Here is a 21648-nt window from a genome sequence, read left to right as displayed (position 1 = left end):
CCTAATCTGAGGAAAGACATCCTTGCCATAGAGGGAGTACAAAGAAGGTTCACCAGATTGATTCCTGGGATGGCATGACTTTCATATGATTTAAGACTGGATCGACTAGGCTTATACTCATTGGAATTTAGAAGATGGAGGGGGGATCTTATTGAAACGTACAAAATTCTAAAGGGATTGGACAGGCTAGATGCAGGAAGATTGTTCCTGATGTTGGGGAAGTCCAGAACAAGGGGTCACAGTTTGAGGATAAAGAGGAAGCCTTTTAGGACCGAGATTAGGAAAAACTTCTTCACACAGAGAGTAGTGAATCTGTGGAATTCTCTGCCACAGGAAACAGTTGAGGCCAGTTCATTGGCTATACTTAAGAGGGAGTTAGATATGGCCCTTATGGCTAAAGGGATCAGGGGGTATGGAGAGAAGGCTGGTACAGGGTTCTGAGTTAGATGATCAGACATGATCATACTGAGTGGTGGTGCAGGCTCGAAGGGCCAAATGGCCTACTTCTGCACCTATTTTCTATGCTTCTGTGTGCAACATTTCACTGGGCTGAGGCTGGAGCCTCAAGATATGCCAAAAAAATTAAGAGGTAGTTACAAAATGGAAAACATGTTCTAACATCTTTAAAACGGCTACCAACACATTGAAAATTAATTTAAAGCATTAAAATAACCTGGCCCCTCTAGGGGTTGATCTCTCTCCTCACTGCGCAGGGAAGGGTCCACGGTGAACTGGGTTTAGCCCAGCACAGACTTGGCGTGGGTCGATGAGCGGCGAGGGGCAGTTTCCAGGACTCTGCGGGGAAGCACCAGTCAACACAGGGTCACTGATGTCAGCACTGGAAACTGCCACAACTGTGGGGATGTCCAGTAGCACAACGATGGAAGGCTTGGAGAGGATGGTGATGAACATATGAATTGGATCTGCTCCAATTTGCCTACTGACACAACAGGTCCTCAGCAGATGCCATCTCATTGCCTCTTCACTCAACCCTGGAATAACTGGACAGCAAAGATGCTGACATCAGGATGCTCTTTATCGACTAAGCTCAGAATTCAATGCTATCATCCTTCAAAACTAATCAATAAACTTCAGAATCTTCACCTCAATAACTCCTTGTGCAATTTGATCCTCGATTTCCTCACCTGCAGACCCCAGTCTGTTTGAATTGGCAACAGATCTCCTCCACAATCTCCATCAGCACAGCTGCACCACAAGGCTGTGAGCATAGCCTCCTTCTCTACCCTCTTTACACTTACGACTGTGTGGCTAAGTACCGGGCCAATCTCATATTCCAGTTTTCTGATGACACCACTGTCATAGACCAAATCAAATGTGGTGATGAATCGGCCTATAGGAGGGAGATTGAAAATCTGCTGAGAGGTGCCATAACAACAACCTCTCACTCAATGTCAGCAAGGCCAAGGAGCTGATTATTAACTTCAGGAGGAAGAAACCAAAAGTCCATAAGCCAGTCCTCATCAGAGGATCAAAGGTGGATAGGGTCAGCAACTTTAAATTACTTGGTGTTATTATTTTTGGAGGACCTGTCCTGTCCTTTACCTTACTTTATTAACGCCAAAAAACTGACAGTAGAACGTACAATCATCACAGTGATATTTGATTCTGCGCTTCCCACTCCCTGGAGTACAAATCGATAGTAAATAGTAAAAATTTAAATTATAAATCATAAACAGAAAAATGAAAAGGGAAAATAAGATAGTGCAAAAAACCGAGAGGCAGGTCCGGATTATTTGGAGGGTATGGCCCAGATCCGGGTCAGGATCCATTCAGCAGTCTTATCACAGTTGGAAAGAAACTGTTCCCAAATCTGGCCGTACGAGTCTTCAAGCTCCTGAGCCTTCCCCCGGAGGGAAGAGGGACGAAAAGTGTGTTGGCTGGGTGGGTCGTGTCCTTGATTATCCTGGCAGCACTGCTCCGACAGCGTGCGGTGTAAAGTGAGTCCAAGGACAGAAGATTGGTTTGTGTGATGTGCTGGGCTGTGTTCATGATCTTCTGCAGCTTCTTCCGGTCTTGGACAGGACAACTTCCATACCAGGTTGTGATGTACCCTAGAAGAATGCTTTCTACGGTGTATCTATACAAATTAGTGAGGGTTTTAGGGGACAGGCCAAATTTCTTTAGTTTTCTCAGGAAGTAAAGGCGCTGGTGGGCCTTCTTGGCAGTGGACTCTGCTTGGATGGACCAAGTCAGGTCATTTGTGATATTGACCCCGAGGAACTTAAAGCTTTTGACCTGTTCCACTTGCGCACCACCGATGTAAATTGGGTCGTGCGGTCCGCTACTCCTTCTGAAGTCAACAACCAATTCCTTCGTCTTGCTAACGTTGGGGGATAGGTTGTTGTCTTCGCACCATGCCACCACATTCTTAATTTCCTCTCTGTACTCAAACTCACCATTACCCGAGATACGGCCTACAATTGTGGTGTCATCAGCAAACTTATATATTGACTTTAACGGAAACTTGGCTACACAATCATGGATGTACAGTGAGTACAGCAGGGGGCTGAGTACACAGCCTTGTGGGGCACCGGTGCTCAGAGTGATTGTAGAGGAGAACTTGTCCCCTTTTTTTACAGCCTGGGTCCTGTCTGTGAGGAAGTTGAAGATCCAGCTGCAGATCTGAGTGCTAAGGCCCAGGTTCCGGAGCTTAGGAATCAGTTTATGTTCTGAGCCCAGCAATTACAAAGACAGCACGGCAACGCCCCTGCTTCCTCATGAGTTTGTGAAGATTTGGCCTGACATCAGGTTCGGGAACAGTTACTACCCCTCCACCATCAGGTTCTTGAACCAAAGGGGATAACTTCACTCGTCCATCATTGAAATGTTTCCACAACCTATGGACTCGCTTTCAAGGAATCTTCATCTCATGTTCTTGATATTTACTGCTTATTTATTTATTTTTGTTTTTGTATTTGCAGAGTTCATTGTCTTTTTCACACTGGTTGGACACCTAAGTGAATGTGGTCTTCCATTCTGTGATGGTTATTATTCTATTATGGATTTATTGAGTGTGCCCGCAAGGAAATGGACCGCAGGGTTGTATATGGACTTTAATAATACATATTACTGATAATATTTTTGATACGTGGGCAGGTCTGAGAGTTGGTAACGAACATCTGCTCTGATCCAGTGAACCTACACAACATCCTTCACAAATACAGGGACCAAAACTGCACATAGCCTCTGCAACACACACAAACTCAGCAGGCCAGGCAGCAGAGAGTACAGTCCACGTTTCGGCCCGAGACCCTTCAGCAGGACTGAAGGGTTTCTCTTGTTTGTGACACAGACTTTGCACAAGATCTCACCGTATTCCCTTCCTCCTGAAGCCAAACCCAAGTAAAGGTCAATGCACCACCCTGTCTGACCTGCTGGCCATCTCCAGTGCTTCCCTGCTTTCTTTCCAGATTTCTGGCACCTACGGTATTCTGCTTTTTAATAACCAGCGGGCTAGTTTTACAGTGGTTATAGGAACATTCATCACAGACAGTAAAGTAAGTTACTGGAGACAATAGCAGCTTTCATTTATACTCACTGGAGATAGCCAACAAGGATCAAAAGCAGAAAACTATGAATGCAGTACATCAGAATACTGGAAACACACAGCAGGTGCTGTGTACAAGATTTGCCAATGATTTCAATCTTAATGTTGGGGCATGAGAAAGAAATTTGCAGATACACAAAGTCTGGCCATGTGGCTGGTTTAACAAGGGAGGAGGTACGGGCAAGTTACAGACAGTCTGGTCAGTTGGATTGTGCAAAGTGGCATGTTGTGAATTGAATCCACAAAGTGTAAAATTATACTTTTGGGGTGATACAGCATAGTGAAGGGTGTATATGGCAGGACGCTGTGGGGTGTAAATACACACAGGCTTTAGCATGCATGTCCACAGATTATTACAGTCAGCAGTGCAAGGCGAAGTAAAAAGGTTGATTAAAAACAAATACAGGTACGCTCCTTTATTAGTCAAGGGAAGGAAGGCAACGGCAAGGAGGCAATGCTTGAATTGTACAAAACATTACTCAGATCAGAGCTTGAACACTGCGTAGCTCTGCTCAGAGATGACGTGATTGCTGGAGAGAGGGTGAATGCTAGCTATAACAAAGGTTAGATAGGCCGGGATTGTTTCCTTTGGAATAGATTGAGGGATTTTAAATCATGATGTGGCTAGAACAACAATATCCCTTGACTCGGCGGTCAAAGACTTAATCAGTAAAGAATTTGAGAAGACGAGAAAAACAAGTTATAGAGATCCAGAAGTTACTTTCTGACAAAGATGGTTGGGGTAGAATCCTTGATAACACATACAGTAATGTTTCATATTATGAGAAATCTTCATAGTGAAGCTTGCTCTGGAGCTTCTAATCATAAATTATTTTGTCTCCTGAATAAATATTTGTGTGCTGATTTAACTGTGTTGACAGTTGTGTACTTCATAGTCATAGTCATACTTTACTGATCCTGGGGGAAATTGGTTTTCGTTACAGTTGCACCATAAATGATTAAATAGTAATAAATCCATAAATAGTTAAATAGTAATATGTAATTTATGCCAGGAAATAAGTCCAGGACCAGCCTATTGGCTCAGGGTGTCTGACCCTCCAAGGGAGGAGTTGTAAAGTTTGATGGCCACAGGCAGGAATGACTTCCTATGACACTCTGTGCTGCATCTCGGAGGAATGAGTCTCTGGCTGAATGTACTTCTGTGCCCACCCAGTACATTATGTAGTGGATGGGAGACATTGTCCAAGATGGTGTGCAACTTGGACAGTATCCTCTTTTCAGACACCACCGTCAGGGAGTCCAGTTCCATCCCCACAACATCATTGGCCTTACGAATGAGTTTGTTGATTTTGTTGGTGTCTGCAACCCTCAGCCTGCTGCCCCAGCACACAACAGCAAACATGATAGCACTGGCCACCACAGACTCGTAGAACATCCTCAGCATTGTCCGGCAGATGTTAAAGGATCTCAGTCTCCTCAGGAAATACAGACGGCTCTGACCCTTCTTGTAGACAGCCTCAGTGTTCTTTGACCAGTCCAGTTTATTGTCAATTGGTTCAATTGTATGTGGTTCTTGTGTATTAATACAGAATGAAATTTTGTAATAACAATGTGGATTCCAAGAACACTTCTGTAACACAGGGTTTGTCAGTAAGGGGGTGCTCTGGAAGATGGATTCAGGCTGGGTAAAACTTTCTCAGCAGTTAACATGTGACAGGGTAATGTAACTTTGCTTTGGTTGTACAAATGAAATGGCACACTTGGGAAAACCATACAGGATGTTTAGCAAACAATGAGCTCACAACATGCTTGTTCCTCTCCCGCCCCAACCAACAATGTTCTTTGCTGGTGGAGTGATATTTACCAGTTGTGATAGTTTTTCAGACAGATCAAAAGGTATACTAAAGAGAAAAAAAATGTCAAAATCATTTTCTTCAGGCAGCTTGGTGAAAACAAGTCTACAATACTGGAGTGGTTACTCCGTGCAGAAGTAGCAATGCCCTTCAGACTCACCCAGAGAGCTCATACTGCAACGATTACACAGTTTAATGGAGTTACAAACTTCTCATCGTAAATCAAAGCACTCCCAGTCATTTTAAATGATAGCCCAGAAAATATAAATTAACTGGTTTAATGTCTTCAAATTTCAAAAACAAACATAAAATCAGGGTGATTTTTCAGGATATAGCGATTGCACGAGAGTTCTAGCCGCAACCATAGGACAGCTTGCATCTGCTGTTTGAAAACAAATCGAATCCATGAAGTTATTAGCTTTCTTTGGAGAGAAACTGGAAGCAAAAATCTTCATCCTTAAATTAAGACTGATCTTGTAATATTTACTCAGCAATCTAGTTTCATAAAATATACATGTGAACCCTTTTGAAAACAAAGCTTATAATTTTGGTTATCATTGGCAGATTGCTTTACACAGTACTGGTCTGCAGCTGTGGTCTGCAGAATGATAGCATGCCACATACTTTCCAGAAAATAATGGTGAGTGAGCCAGGGTGTGGTGAGAGCTCTGTGTGAATTGTAATAAAGTATTGCGCAGCAATCGGTCACTGCCCTACAGGAGGGAGAAGACAGGATCAAGGGAGAACTGGCCAAATGTCCTGAGATTTTCCCAGAGCAGCTGCGAACTTTTGGCGGAGTTGTGGGCACAACCACAGTCTCACAGCTCCAGTGACCCCTGACCTCTGCTGCTGTCTGAGTGGAGTTTGCACGTTCTGTGTGGTTGTGAGAGTATTCCCTGGGTACTCCATATTCTTCCTACATCCCAATGACATGTGGATTTGCCACTGTGCCCCTGGTCTGGTGCTCAGCCCCAGAACCTGGCTGGGGTGAGCAGCAGGTGACGAGAATGTGGGGGGACTGCCTTTAGGACAGTGGAGATGTGTGGCTGATGGTTGGTGTACGTTCAGAGGGCTGAAAAGCCTGTTTCCACACTCTACCACTCTGTGACGTCATTAGCAACTGATTCTACCGTTCAATGGCGTGCACTTAACCATCAGAATAAACAACACTGCAATAACTACAAGTTTACGAGCTCAAACAGCATTGGGAGCCGGCAGTCCTCCCCTCATCCACTGCTACACAAGAAGGTGGTGGCGTGTAAAGCATATTCCCTGAGGATCTTCAGTCCATTTCATTCCTGCAGCTACAGGAAGACACTTGGAATATTGCATTCAGTTCTGTTCACCTCATTGTGAGAAGGATGTGGAAGCTTTAGCGAGGGTGACGAGGAGATTTATCAGGATGCTGCCAGAACTAGAGGGCGTGTCTTATGTAAACAGGTTGGGAAGATGTTGGAGCTGATTATTAAGGATGATTAAGGGGAAAATTTCCTCAGACTAACTGGCCAACAGTTTCCTTTCCGCTGCCCCTCTCCCTTCTTGGAGTGACATTTGCAATTTTCCAGTCCTCCAGAACCATTCCAGAATGCAGTGATTCTTAAAAAATCATTACTAATGCCTTCATCTCTTCTTTTGGAACCCCGGGGTCTACACCATCTGGTCCAGGTGACTTACCTACCTTCAGACCTTTCAGCTTCCCAAGAACCTTCTCCCTAGTAATGATAACTTCACACACTTCCTGCCCCCTGACACCTGGAATTCCACCATACTGCAAGTGTCATTTTTATTAGGGACTTTTTTTTTAAAGACTCTCAGACAGGCACATGAATGAAAGACAAATGAAGGTCTATATAAGAAGAAAAGATTAGATTGACCCTGGAGTAGGTTATAAGGACAGCACAACATCATGGACCACAATACCTGTACTGTTCCATGTTCTATGTAGAGAGAACTGGACTAGCACATCCCCAGCACTGCTGGTTCCTCGACCCAGCCGGGTATTACATGCACAAGACAGATGCTGCCTGGATTATTTGAACGCAGAGAGCAGGCATTTTTAACATTCTATCTGTCCATAACCCCTATTGGAATATCAGGAAGAATCTTGGCACACTTCACTCCTCTACCCCTCCCGACAGAAAGCCAGAGACCAACCAGCCAGGGCCTGCTGGCCAGTGGGCTGGTGACACACCTGTATTAGTAACAAAGCTTCAACCAGCCCGAGAGACGAGAGTGGAAGGGCAAGGCCACGGGATATAGTTGGTCACACAGAAAAAGAGCTGAGATGTTCTGCTCTCCCTGATGGTCCCAGAGCAATGGGGGGCTTTGATCAAAGAGAAGTGTTCGGTTAAACCCTTCTACGACCAGCTGAGAGGGTACATGTTATACTGTGGTGCACAGAAATGCTGTCGTTGTTCAGCCTGGACCAGATGGAGTGAAGGTGGAGGCCAGTTATCATTTTCACGGCAAGAATCAGAGTACTGCTCAAGGTTTATGAACAAATTGTGATTCGGCAGGAAACATGAGAAGTAATTGCTGATGGAGATGAATACATTGTGAATGGGAGCACAGCTTACGTCGAATTATGATATCAGACAAGGGGAAAACTATGAAAGAACATTAAATTATTAGAGCACATTTGATGTGGGGAGTCTGAAATAGTTCGGCATAATGAAAAATAAATTATATTTACTGTAAATTATATTATGTACAGACTATTTCTCCCTCATCTTTGGAATCAAACACTGTTATCATATTACCCTTTTCTGCCTCACTTAACGTCTACTGCACATATCTGGGTTGATCCTTAATGGCTCATAGGAAAGATGTGCGTCACATAAATAAAACAAATTCGACAGCCACCCAATCCTCAGTGTTAATAAAATGTAACAACAGGGATCTTAAAACTATTGCCAGTTCCTGTTGTATATTATGGCCTCACTGCCTTTAATGGCAGTTCTAGATACCATCCGTGATAAGTGCTTTCTATGGGAATCAATGTGCAGTTTCCATTTTACTGTAATTTGTCTGCTGATAGTGCAAAGTCACAGATGTCAACACAATGTGAGTTCCCAAATTCCTCCAGAAGTTTGTTTATTAATCAAACTCATGGGCCGATACGAGTAGGCTAACGGTGCTTGGAATTTAATGCTGAAAAGTGTGAGGTGTTGCACTTCAGGACGACAAACCAGAGTGGGAACAGTTGGGTGCTGAGCGATCTGGGAATACAGTTCCAGAATTCCTTGAAAGGGGCGTCACAATTATTTAATTTTATTCAGAGATACAGTGCGGAATAGATCCTTCCGGTCCTTCGAGCTGTGCCCCTCAACCCACCCATTTAACCCTGGCCTAATCAAAGGACAATCTACAATGACTAATTAACCTACTAGTCAGTACATCTTTGGTCTGTGGGAGGAAACCGTAATACTCGGAGGAAACCTACGCAATTACGGGTTGAACATACAGATTCCTCACAGACTGTGCCTGAATTGAACTCAGAACTCCGACACACTATGATGTAATAGCGTCATGTTAACCGTGACACTACCGTGGCATGTAATAGGGTCATAAAGAGAACCTTTGACACATTGGCCTTCATAAAATCAAAGAACTGAGTAAAAGAGTTGGGAATTTATGCTGAAGTAGTGTAAGCAGTTGGGGTACTGTGTGCAGTTCTGTTCACCTGCTACAGGAAAGGTATCAATTAGCGTGAAAGTATGCAGAGCCATACACAAGACAGGGCAGTATGATACAGAGGGCAAGCTTTTGCCTATGCAGCAGGCTCCCCTCTACATGAGTATGAGTGAATTCACACTGCAGTTTGAAAGGGAGAAGCATAACTCACGTGTATCAGTATCGCAATGGAATAAAGAGAATTACAGAGGCATGAGAGAGGAGCTTGCCCGGGTGGATTGGAGGGGGATACTGGGGGGGATGACAGCAGAGCAGAGATGGCTGAAGTTTCTGGGAATTGTTCACAAGGCACAGGTTAGATATGTCCCACAGAATAAGAAGTTCTCAAATGGCAGGAGTAGGCAACTGTGGCTGACAAAGGAAGTTAAGGACTGCGTAAAAGCCAAAGAAAGAGCATATAAGGTAGCAAAAGTGAGTGGGAAGTTGGATGATTGGGAAGTGTTTAAAATTCAACAAAAGGCAACTAGAAAAGCTATAAGAAGGGAAAAGATGAAATATGAGGGCAGACTAGCCAATAATATAAAGCAGGATACTAAAAGTTTTTTTCAGTTATATAAAGAGTAAAAGGGAGGTGAGAGTTGAAATTGGACCACTGGAAAATGATGCTGGTGATGTAGTAATAAGACCATAAGACCATAAGACAAAGGAGCAGAAGTCAGCCATTCGGCCCATCGAGTCTGCTCCGCCATTTTATCATGAGCTGATCCATCCTCCCATTTAGTCCCACTCCCCCGCCTTCTCACCATAACCTTTGATGCCCTGGCTACTCAGATACCTATCAATCTCTACCTTAAATACGCCCAATAACTTGGCCTCCACTGCCGCCCGTGGCAACAAGTTCCATAGATTCACCACCCTCTGGCTAAAAAAATGTCTTCGCATTTCTGTTCTGAATGGGCGTCCTTCAATCCTTAAGTCATGCTCTCTCATACTAGACTCCCCCATCATGGGAAACAACTTTGCCACATCCACTCTGTCCATGCCTTTTAACATTCGAAATGTTTCTATGAGGTCTCCCCTCATTCTTCTAAACTCCAAGGAGTACAGTCCAAGAGTGGACAAACGTTCCTCATATGTTAACCCTCTCATTCCTGGAATCATTCTAGTGAATCTTCTCTGTACCCTCTCCAACGTCAGCACATCCTTTCTTAAATAAGGAGACCAAAACTGCTCACAGCACTCCAGGTGAGGTCTGGGGGACAAAGAAATGGCAGATGAACTTAATATCAATCCTCACTGTGGAAGACACTAGCAGTGTGCCAGAGGTCCATGAGTGTCAGGGAGCAGGAGTCAGTGCCATTGCTATTACAAAGGAAAAGTGCCAGGCAAACTGAAAGGTCTTACGGTGGATAAGTCACCTGGACCAGACGGACTACATCCCAGAGTCCTGAGAGAGGTTGCTGAAGAGATAGTGGATGCATTGGTCATGATCTTTCAAGAATCACTTGATTCTGGCATGGTCCTGGAGGACTGGAAGATTGCAAATATCACTCCACACTTTAAGAAGCAAAGAAAGCAAAAGAAAGGAAATTATAGGCCAGTTAGCCTAACCTCAGTGGTTGGGGAGGTGTTGGAACCTGTTATTAAGGATGAGGTTTCGGGGTGCTTGGAGACTAATGATAAGTCAAACTCAGCATGGTTCCTGTAAAGGGAAATCTTGCCTGACAAATCTGTTAGAGTTCTTCGAGGAAGTAACAAGTAGGGTGGACAAAGGAGAGGCAGTGGATGTCATTTACTTGAATTTTCAGGTGGTGTTTGATAAGGTGTCACAAACCCTATGGTGTTGCAGGAAAGATACTGGCAGGGATAGCGGAATGACTGACAGGCGGGAGGCAGCAAACGGGAATAAAAGAGGCCTTTTCTGGTTGGCTGTCAATGTCTAGTGGTGTTCCTCTGGGACCAGTATTACCTTTCAAATTGTTTGTCAGTGATTTGGATAATGGAATTGATGGCTTTGTGGTGAAGTTTGCAGATGGTGTAAAGATAGGGGGATGTGATTGCAGCAGGCACAAATTGGAAGAATGGACAAAAAAAGTGCTAAATGGAATACAGTGTTGTGAAATGCATTTTGGTAAAAGGAACAATAGTGTGAACTATTATCTAAATGGAGAGAAGGTTCAAACATCAGAGGTGCAGAGGGACTTTGGAGTCCTCGTGCAAGACTCCCAGAAGGTTAATTTACAGGTTGAGTCTGTGGTAAAGAAGACAATTGCAATGTTGGCATTTATTTCAAGGGGAGTAGCATATAAAAGTAAGGGGATAATGCTGAGCCTATTTAAAGTGGAAGTTGATAGTTTCCTAATCGGTCAGGGCATCAAAGGACATGGTGAGAAGGCAGGTGTATGGTATTGAGTGGGATCTGGGATCAGCCATGATGGAATGGTGGAGCAGACTCGATGGGCTGAATGGCCTCATTCTGCTCCTATGTCTTATGGTCTTACATACAATTGATGAATCCAAAGGAACGGCACGGTTTGGCATCAGTAGTGTCGTAGTAGATAGATAGATAGATAGACATACTTTATTGATCCCGAGGGAAATTGGGTTTCGTTACAGTTGCACCAACCAAGAATAGAGTATAAATATAACAATATAAAACTATAAATAATTAAATAATAATATGTAAATTATACCAGATGGAAATAAGTCAGGACCAGCCTATTGGCTCAGGGTGTCTGACCCTCCAAGGGAGGAGTTGTAAAGTTTGACGGCCACAGGCAGGAATGACTTCCTATGACGCTCTGTGTTGCATCTCGGTGGAATGAGTCTCTGGCTGAATGTACTCCTGTGCCCACCCAGTACATTATGTAGTGGATGGGAGACGTTGTCCAAGATGGCATGCAACTTAGACAGCATCCTCTTTTCAGACACCACTATCAGAGAGTCCAGTTCCATCCCCACAACATTACTGGCCTTACGAATCAGTTTGTTGATTCTGTTGGTGTCTGCTACCCTCAGCCTGCTACCCCAGCAAACAGCAAACATGATAGCACTGGCCACCGCAGACTCGTAGAACATCCTCAGCATCGTCCGACATATGTTAAAGGATCTCAGTCTCCTCAGGAAATAGAGATGACTCTGACCCTTCTTGTAGACAGCCTCAGTGTTCTTTGACCAGTCCAGTTTATTGTCAATTCGTATCCCCAGGTATTTGTAATCCTCCACCATGTCCACACTGACCCCCTGGATGGAAACAGGGGCCACTGGTGCCTTAGCTCTCCTCAGGCCTACCACCAGCTCCTTAGACTTTTTCACATTAAGCTGCAGATAATTCTGCTCACACCATGTGACAAAGTTCCCACCGTAGCCCTGTACTCAGCCTCATCTCCCTTGCTGATGCATCCAACTATGGCAGAGTCATCAGAAAACTTCTGAAGATGACAGGATTCTGTGCAGTAGTTGAAGTCTGAGGTGTAAATGGTGAAGAGAAAGGGAGACAAGACAGTCCCCTGTGGAGCCCCAGTAATTGCCAGCCAGCAGTTATTCCATTGAGTGGATACAGCCACAAGGCAGTGGAGGTTTGATTTGAGTTTTCCTTCTCCTACATGAGCTGAAAACCATGACTGATGAGTCCCTTCCGCATGGAGTGACTGGTTTTAAGGAGCCAGTAACCCACCTTTGATCTTTCTCCTGTCAGCAGAAATAGTTCCATAGGCTTAGTAGCTAAGCCAGACATGAAGGCCAGGTGTTGAACTTGGTTGTCAAAGGCTATTTGGAGCACTTAATAGGTAGTTGGAGTTTATCCCCACTACCCCCCCACCCCCACTTCGCCTTCCCTGGCTCTTAAGGAAACTTACAACAGAAAACTGGGATCGAAAGTTTTGGAGGAGCATTGAAAGAGGCTTCAAGGCAATTGGCAGATTGAATGAGTGCACAAGAATATTATGGATGCAGTGTAACTTGGGAAAAGAAAAATGCTGGGAGGAATGTCCTGCTACAATTATACATCACTTTAGTAAGACCATAGAGTACTGTGTGCAATTCCGGTCTCCCGCCTGAGAAAGGGTACAATTGCCCAAGAGGGAGTGCAGACTGACTCAAGGAGACTGGAAGAGAGATTGAGTTGACTAGGAAGTCACTAGAATTTAAAGAGGAATTCTGACAGGACCAGACACGCTGACTGTGGAAAATGTTCCGTCTGGATGGAATGTCCAGGCAAGAGATTAATAATTGAGATGAGTATGTCTATGAAGGTTCTCAGTCATCCAGGTCACTGTCAGGGGTACAGGGCTGCCACAGCTCACCAGAGCACTGCTCCGGCACCTCTGTAAAAAAAAGTCAAAGTAAACAAGCAGGGAATTTAACAGCCGCCGCATATTAAATAGAGGGAATTTTACGGAAGCGGAGGTTGGGGAGAGGGGGTGGTGGCTGGTGGGGAAAATACCACTATTAACATTAGGACTCTCTTCAGAACAGTTTCTACTGGACTTAGCTCTAATGTATGACACGTTGCATGAACTTGGTTTACTTTCAGAGTGTTTACAGAAACGTACTACTACGATTGTTTATGCAGACAAACTGATCCAACGGAGCATAAGATCACTGCATGGACTGAGAGAGCAACTTGGTACAAAAACTCTAGAAGCTCAAGAGGCAGTTGAAAAGGGGAAATTTGGAGAAATTACCTTAACAAGCAACAATGAAATTGTCTCCATTAATTATCTACAGTTTCTTACTGGTCTTACAAACAATTTGCAGCACTGTATGTTCACGGCAACATACTTGAAAGGTTCTCAAACTTCTAAACCTTAAAGTATGTATAAATCCCTGCTGAAATATATGGAGAAGCTGCAATATCATCTCTCTGCAAGTGGTTTAAGCTTTTTTCTTCCTCCATAACAAATGCCTTCAGAGATTATGTGGAGTATCGTGGACGTCGCATCCCCCAAGATTTACGCCCATTACTGAGCTGTTTACAAGTTATTCCTATTAGTACTGCTGAGTGTGAGAGAGGATTCAGTTAAATGAACTTGACAATAACAACAACGCACACAAGGATTCTCATAGATCACGTATCAGCACTTATGTTTGTTAAACTCCATGGACCTCCTCCAGTTCAGTGGAATCCTGAGTTGTATGTCACATCATGGCTGTGGTACCACAGATCAGCAGATGACACCAGATCAAGAGATGCTTCAGACCCCTGAACACATATTATGCCTGACCCTTTGTGGAAATTATTGTGAAACTTCTCATTGGTGGCATTTGGTAAGTAGGTAGTTAATTTTAAATTGGTAAAATACATGGTTACTGTATTTTTCTTTACTTGCTTGATAATTAGTGAGTACAACCATGCAATACTCTGTCATATTATTAAATTAAGTATTATATGTTTCATTGTACCAGTTATACACTGAAATGTAGTGATGGGCTATAATCTTGTTAATGTCTTAACTATCACTCTATTTGTGTGGAGCTCTGGAATTCATATATTTCTTTCATCTTGGTTTAGTGCTTGACATTATAAGAAGCCCTATTCATATATATATATGTCACACCCAATTTGTGTACCTGCTCATTACATGAATGGGGCAAGGAAGTTGCCCAGTACATGAAATGAGCAGGTACACAAATTGGGTGTGACATACGAGGGGTGATTGATAAGTTCATGGCCTAAGGTGGAAAGAGTCAATTTAAGAAAACCTAGCAATTTTCAATTATCTGAAACAGAAATACCACAAAAGTTATTAACTTCAAACTTTCTGCATAATCACTCAAAGAGTTGAACTGCACGTGCATGTAACGAGAGCTGTATAACCCTGGGCTACGAACTTATCAATCACCCCTCGTACAGCTCCAGCACCTAAACAATTGGCACTGTAGATCAAGCCTACAAACACCCTCAGACAGAAATTCATCCACTCCAAGGATCCTACACCCAATCATAAACAGAGCAATATTGTATATGTTATCCAAAACAATGAGAACGGCACAGATCTGTACACCAGCAAGATCAAACAACCACTTCACAGACAGATGGCCCAGCATAGGAGGGCTAACACCTCAGGTCACGACTCGGCTGTATGTCTACACCTAAAGGACAAAGGACACTCCTTTGAAGACAACAATGTGCACATCTTGGACAGGGAGGACAGGTGGTTTGAAAGAGGGTTTAAAGAAGCCATCTTTGTCAAACTGGAAAACCCATCCCTGAACAGAGGGGGTGGGGTACGACACCATCTATCAGCTACTTACAAAGCAGTCCCAACATCTCTACCCCTGCGTCTCCACAACCGTTCACCCCTCCATTCATGCAAACATCAGATTAATGACCCTCTCATTACCTCTGCAACTCCTAACGACGCTCATGTAATTGCTCTACCTTTAAACAACTCACAGAGTTTATCAGCCGGAAAACTACCCACTGTGGATCAGAACTGAAGCCTCTCGAAGAAGTGGTGAAACGTCTTCGAGACAACAGAGTAAGACCAGTTGTCTTGGTTTATTACTGCTCCTTATTCCAATAAGGGTGTTGAATCTCTGGGAGTTCTACCCCAGATGACAATAAAGGCCAAGGAGCTGAATACTTTTGAGATATTTGAGTAAATTTCTAGGGGATGTGAAGAGTGCTGCATAATTCCCAGAGGTTCCCTTCAACCTTCAAACTGCTGCAGGAATCAGGGACAGTGATTATGTCTGCAACTCTCCAGAACACAGGCAGTCTGCTCAACACTAAGCAGGAGCTCCCTGACCTAACTTAGTCAGTTCAGTACATCATACCCCACAGAATCACAGCTGCCATTGAGTAGCCAAAGAGACTGGAGTACATTCATTCACACAGCTGTGTACTCCTGCCATCATCATGCTCACACAGTGAAGGGCTTAACATTTCACTGTTCTTACCTCGTTAAAATCTCCAACCCTGGGAATGTGGTTTTTTCTGGTCTTGCCGAGAATCTTGCCGGAGTTTGAAATCACCACTGCAGTGTTCCACAAAGTGTCCCCATGAAGCTCATCGCGCTCCAAGATTGGGGACACCACGACCAGGTTGTATTTTCTTGCAAGCTGCAGGAAAAAAAGCCGGGGTGGGGGGCGGGGGGTTGGTGGGACGAGAAGAAGGCAGGAAAGAAAGGTAGAAGGAAAATCAAGAATGTGATGAGAACCAGGGTTGTTGCTGACGAAAGGCCAGTGCAAAGTTAATTCTGTTTCTTTTGCTATAGATGTTGATATTTCTGATTTTTAACATGCTAGGTATTATTCAAGGTTTGAATCTCCCAAGTACTGACAAATATTCAGAGGTAAACCAGTAAACTGAGCAGAAACATTGGCCTATTCAGCCTTTACTGATGACTATGTCTGTGATTTGATCAAGGCTGAGGGAGAAGGACAAAGCAGTGTTCAGCTCACTACTCCGTGACGTTTACTCACTTCTGCAGCTATGACCTGCGGCCATTGGCACTTGCCTCAGTGGCTTCTCGCGTCTCAGCAATGAACCGGCTCTGTGGCTGTGGACTTCTTGTGTTTCACGTTCTGTGTGATATTTGTTTACTTTCTTATTATTTGCACAATTTGTTCTTTATTTCAAATATTGGACAGTCTTTGGTATGTGTGTGTGTTTTTAATGGGCTCTATTGTGCATCTTTGTGGCTGCCTGTAAGAAGATGAATCTCAAGGTTGTATACAGTATACATACTTTGACAACAAATACTTTGAACTTGACCTTTGACACCCATATTTGACGTGGGAATGTTGTGGACAAGGCAGGACACCGTCAGCTCTGCCACAGATAATGGGGGTGGGGTGGTGCTGTGTAATAGGCAGAGACAGCAGAGGACATTCTGCAAGGTAACAAGATGATGTTGTGGACCAGGGAATCACAGGACACTCTGCCCCAGTGGGGGCTACATGTAGACTATGACCACCCACCACAGGGAGCTCTCAGTCTGAGCTGAGCACCGATGAGGTGGCAGCAAATAACTCGGTCCCACAGGTGTGTCAGGTATGCTGAAACAGCCTACAGAAAACAGACTGCACATGCCCCAGGTCATCCTAATAGCTTTCCAAGTTAAAGCCATTCACAGAATACACATCCAAAGTTCCAAGGTGTCAGCTCCCTTAGGGCTCAGTAAATACGAGCCTGTGCTGGAACCCAACGTGGCTGCAGGCTCCGGACTTGGCTGGTACCCTGAATCTGAGGAGCATGTTTATCGAATGCACGTTTCACAGTTTAGTTTGGAAGATCAAACTGTTCATGTAAACTTAATTTTCTAGCCAATTAAAAGTCAGTGCTCTTTTCTCATGATTCCATTAGCACTTGTGTGAAGCGTACTACAAATCCACCGTGACCCAGAGTTTCCTGTTGAAGAGGCAGAAACTGAATCCAGCTGGCAAAGAAAACTCAAAGTAACTGTTCAAGCATCATGCAGAGACAGGAATGGAGGGCAGGTGCAAAATGGACCACGACTATTGTAAACCAACTTCCTAACAACCAACTTAACAGCCCCCACTGGGGCAAAACATTTCAATGTTTGGAAACGGGAAGTCATTGAAAAGACAATGAACCTTGCACTGCTCTCACTGTCTTCCACTTCCTGTCTCCTTATCCTGAAGTTCCCAGCAGGTGTAACGTACTCTTCCAGATGCTAGTGACAACGCCCCCCCCCCCACCGCCACTCCACTAATTCTGTCAGACTGAACTGCAGGATACGTCACACTGGAGAAGTACCCTTGCTGTTTTCAGAAAAAACATGATTCTAGGGTTATGGACATTGCCAGAATGGTTTGCATTTAATGCCTACCTCTGGTTGTCCTTCTACAACCAAACAGACAAGCATAGCATCACAAAATGTGAAATCAGGCCACTCAGCCCATCACCTTCCACCAACCCATCCGTCTTCTAGCACTTGGCCCATAACCTGCCACGCCTGAGTGATCCAGGCGCTTGTTAAACGCTGTCAGTGACTCTGCTTCCACCACTTTCTCCAGTCCAGATCCTCGCCACTCTCGTGAAGGTGATCACCTCTCACCCCTGAAATGAGAGTTTAGTCTGCCTCTCACATAGAGTCATACAGAACTACAGCACAGAAAGGCCCGTCGGCCTATCTAGTCCATATTAAACTGTTATTCTGCCTAGTCAGAACAACCTGTAATGGACTATAGCCCTCCAAACCCTCCCATCCAGTCGGAAAAGTCGTCGGTTAAATTGCAGATGGAGATTCATCCAGACTAATGTTAGGTGTGGGCACTTTGGAGATCAAATATGACAGGAGCATACATGGTAAATGGCAGGACCCTTTAAAGCATTCATATACTGAGAGATCTTGGGGTGTAAGCACACAGCTCCACAGAAGAGACAACACAAGTGGAGAAGGTGACAAAGAAGGCATATAACATACTTGCCTTCTTTAGTCAGGCCACTGAGCATAATAGTTGGGAAGATGTTGCTGCTGTAGAAAACATGGTAGCATAGCGATTACAGGTATGTTTTCTCTGTGACTGCGTGGGTTTCCTCTGGCTGCTCCAGTTTCCTAGAGGCTAGTAGTTTCATTGGTCCTGTTTGTAGCTGGGCAGTGCAGGCTGGCTGGGTCAGAAAGCCCTGTTACCGTGTTATATCAAACTAGATAAAAATAAAGTCAACAAAAATTTGATCAGGCCACATTTGGAGTGTTATGTGCAGTTCTGGTCACCCAGTTAAAAGTAGGATGTGGAGACTTTAGGGAATAGGCAGGAACTGGTTCAGCAGGACATTGCCTGGAAGGGTGGATAGTTGCTATAAAGAGAGGTTGGGCAAATTTGGATTGTTTTCTGTCGTAAGCTGAATGCTGAGAGAAAAACTGACAAAAATATAAATTATGATCCCAGATCCCAAAATATGAAACAGAAAGATAAAACATGCACAATCTTTTCAAAACAGTCACCTGCCTTTTCCATATCCGGAAACTCAGCAGTTAATTGCCTATTTCAACACTTTCTGTTTGTGTTTGACCATGAATTTACGTCTTTGAACTGCTACAGGTAAAAGGATTTGTACTGTAACTGAGCTGTTACAGGAGCTGGAAAATCAATACCAGAGTGCATTGTGGACAAAATGTGCAATTAGTACAGCAATAAAAACAAACCCAGTTCCACCTGCATCTACAAAACTGCAGCAGCTAGTTTAGATTTAACTTGAGTTAGTTTCTAATCTCCTTTATAGCCAAGAGATCAAGCTGTAATCACACAAAGTTCTCATTTACTGAAAAAGCAACCTGCGTATGTGTGCGTTTGCCTCTGAGCGGAGGTGGGAAACAAACATTCTTTGCCCATTCATCAATACTTCAGAAGGTGGGGGGTTCAGCCCACCTCAGTCTGTTATATCCTGATGCTTTTGTCACCCAAAACATCTTCAGTCTGTTATATCCTGATGCTTTTGTCACCCAAAACATCTTCAGAAGTCGAGAATGAGGTATAAAACTTATTACCCACAATTTTATTAAGTCACAAACATGAGAATATCTGCAGATGCTGGAAATCCAAAGCAACACACACAAAATGCTGGAGGAACTCAGCAGGCCAGGTAGCATCTATGGAAAAGAGTAAACAGTTGATGTTTCAGGCTGAGACCCTTCACTGGGACTGGAACGGAAGGGGAGAAGTCAGAATAAGAGGTTGGACGGATGGGAGGAAGAGGTTGGAGGGATGGGAGGAAGAAGTTGGAGGGATGGGAGGAAGAGGTTGGAGGGATGGGAGGAAGAAGTTGGAGGGATGGGAGGAAGAGGTTGGAGGGATGGGAGGAAGAAATTGGAGGGATGGGATGAAGAGGTTGGAGGGATAGGAGGAAGAAGTTGGAGGGATGGGAGGAAGAGGTTGGAGGGATGGGAGGAAGAAGTTGGAGGGTTGGGAGGAAGAGGTTGGAGGGATGGGAGGAAGAAATTGGAGGGATGGGAGGAAGAGGTTGGAGGGATGGGAGGAAGAAATTGGACGGATGGGAGGAAGAGGTTGGAGGGATGGGAGGAAGAGGTTGGAGGGATGGGAGGAAGAGGTTGGAGGGATGGGAGGAAGAAATTGGAGGGATGGGAGGAAGAAGTGCAAGGTGGTAGGTAATTGGTGAAACTGGGAGAGGGAGGGGGAGGGGTGAAGTAAAGAGCTTGGAAGTTGGAAGATGAAAGAGATACTGAGCTGGAGAAGTGGGAATCTGATAGGAGAGGACAAAAGACCACAAAAGGAAGGGCCGGGGAGGAGCACCGGAGGGAGGTGATGGGCAGGTGAGGAAAAAGAAGAGAGAGGGAAACAGGAATAGGGAATGGTGAAGGAAAGGAGGGGAGACAGTTACTGCAAGTTCAAGAAACCGATGTTCATGCCATCAGGTTGGAGGCTACGCAGATGGAATATAAGGTGTTGCTCCTCCAACCTGAGTGTGGCCTCATCCTGGCAGTAGAGGAGACATGTCGGAATTGGAATGGGATTTAGAACTGAAATGGGTGGCCACCGGGAAAGTCCACTTTTTATGGTGGTCAGCGTGAAGGTGCTCAACGAAACCATCTCCCAATCTATGTTGGGTCTCAGAGATATACAGGAGGCCACACTGGGGGTACCGGATACAGACTCTCAGGTGAAGTGTCACCTCACCTGGACGGACTGTTTGGGACTGTAGTGAGGGAGGAGGTGTAGGGGCAGGTGTAGCAGTTGTACTGCTTACAAGGATAAGTGCCAGGAGGAAGATCAGTGGGGAGGGATGATTGGGCAACGGAGTCATGAAAGGAGCAATCCCTGTGGAAAGCAAAAAGTGCTTGATGCTGGGACCCCATTGGAGATGGCAGAAGTTACAGAGAATTATGTGCTGGATCTGGAAGCTTGTGGGGTGGTAGGTGAGGACAAGAGGAACCCTATCCCAGATTGGTGGGGAGGGGTCCAGGAGGATGGGGTGAGGGCAGACATGCGCGAAATGGAAGAGATGCAGATGAGGGCAGCGTTGATGGTGGAGGAAGGGAAGCCCCTTTCTTTGAAGGAGGACATCTCAGTTGTTCTGGAATGAAAAGCCTCATCCTAAGAGCAGATGCAGCAGAGACGGAGGAACTGAGAAAAGAGAATGGCATTTTTACAAGTAACAGGGAACGGGAATAGACCAGATAGCTGTGAGAGTCCGTGGGCTTATTGAAGATATCAGCTGATAATCTGTCTCCAGAGATGGAGACGGAGAGATCGCGAAAGGGAGAGAGGTGTCAGAAACAGTCGAAGTAAATTTGAGGACAGGGTGGAAGTTGGAGGCAAAGTTGAAGCAAGTGAGCAGGAAACAGCACCAATGCAGTTGTCAATGTCGGATAGAAAGAGCCGGGGATCAATGCTGGTGTAGGCTTGGAACATGTGCTGTTCTATGCAGCCAACGAAAAGGCAGGCATAGCTGGGACCCATCCAAGTGCTACACCTTGGGCTTGAAAGAAGTGAGAGGAGCCGAAGGAGAAATTATTGAGAGTGAGAACCAGTTCCGCCAGATGGAGGAGAGTGGTGGTGGAGGGGAACTGGTTGGGTCTGTTGTCCAGAAAGAAGCAGAGCTTTAAAACTCTCTTGATGGGGGATGGAAGTGTATAGGGACTAGACACCCATATTGAAAATGAGATGATCAGGGAACTTGAAGTCATTGAAAAGATCAAGTGC

The 21648-nt window shown here is 44.7% G+C and overlaps 1 protein-coding gene across 1 annotated transcript in view; it reads right to left on the bottom strand.

Annotated features, from left to right (window-relative positions):
- upb1 (ureidopropionase, beta) overlaps positions 1–21648 on the bottom strand; it is a 187621-nt gene that overhangs the window by 78880 nt on the left and 87093 nt on the right. The window contains exon 5 of the mRNA XM_063031687.1: positions 15919–16080. Within this exon, the coding sequence (XP_062887757.1) occupies positions 15919–16080 (162 nt within the window). The remainder of the gene's footprint in view (positions 1–15918; positions 16081–21648) is intronic.

This window comes from Mobula hypostoma, chromosome 23 (assembly GCF_963921235.1).
Source record: "Mobula hypostoma chromosome 23, sMobHyp1.1, whole genome shotgun sequence".
In the NCBI taxonomy this organism is placed as follows: Eukaryota; Metazoa; Chordata; class Chondrichthyes; order Myliobatiformes; family Myliobatidae; genus Mobula; species Mobula hypostoma.
This window is presented reverse-complemented; position numbering and strand designations above follow the sequence as displayed.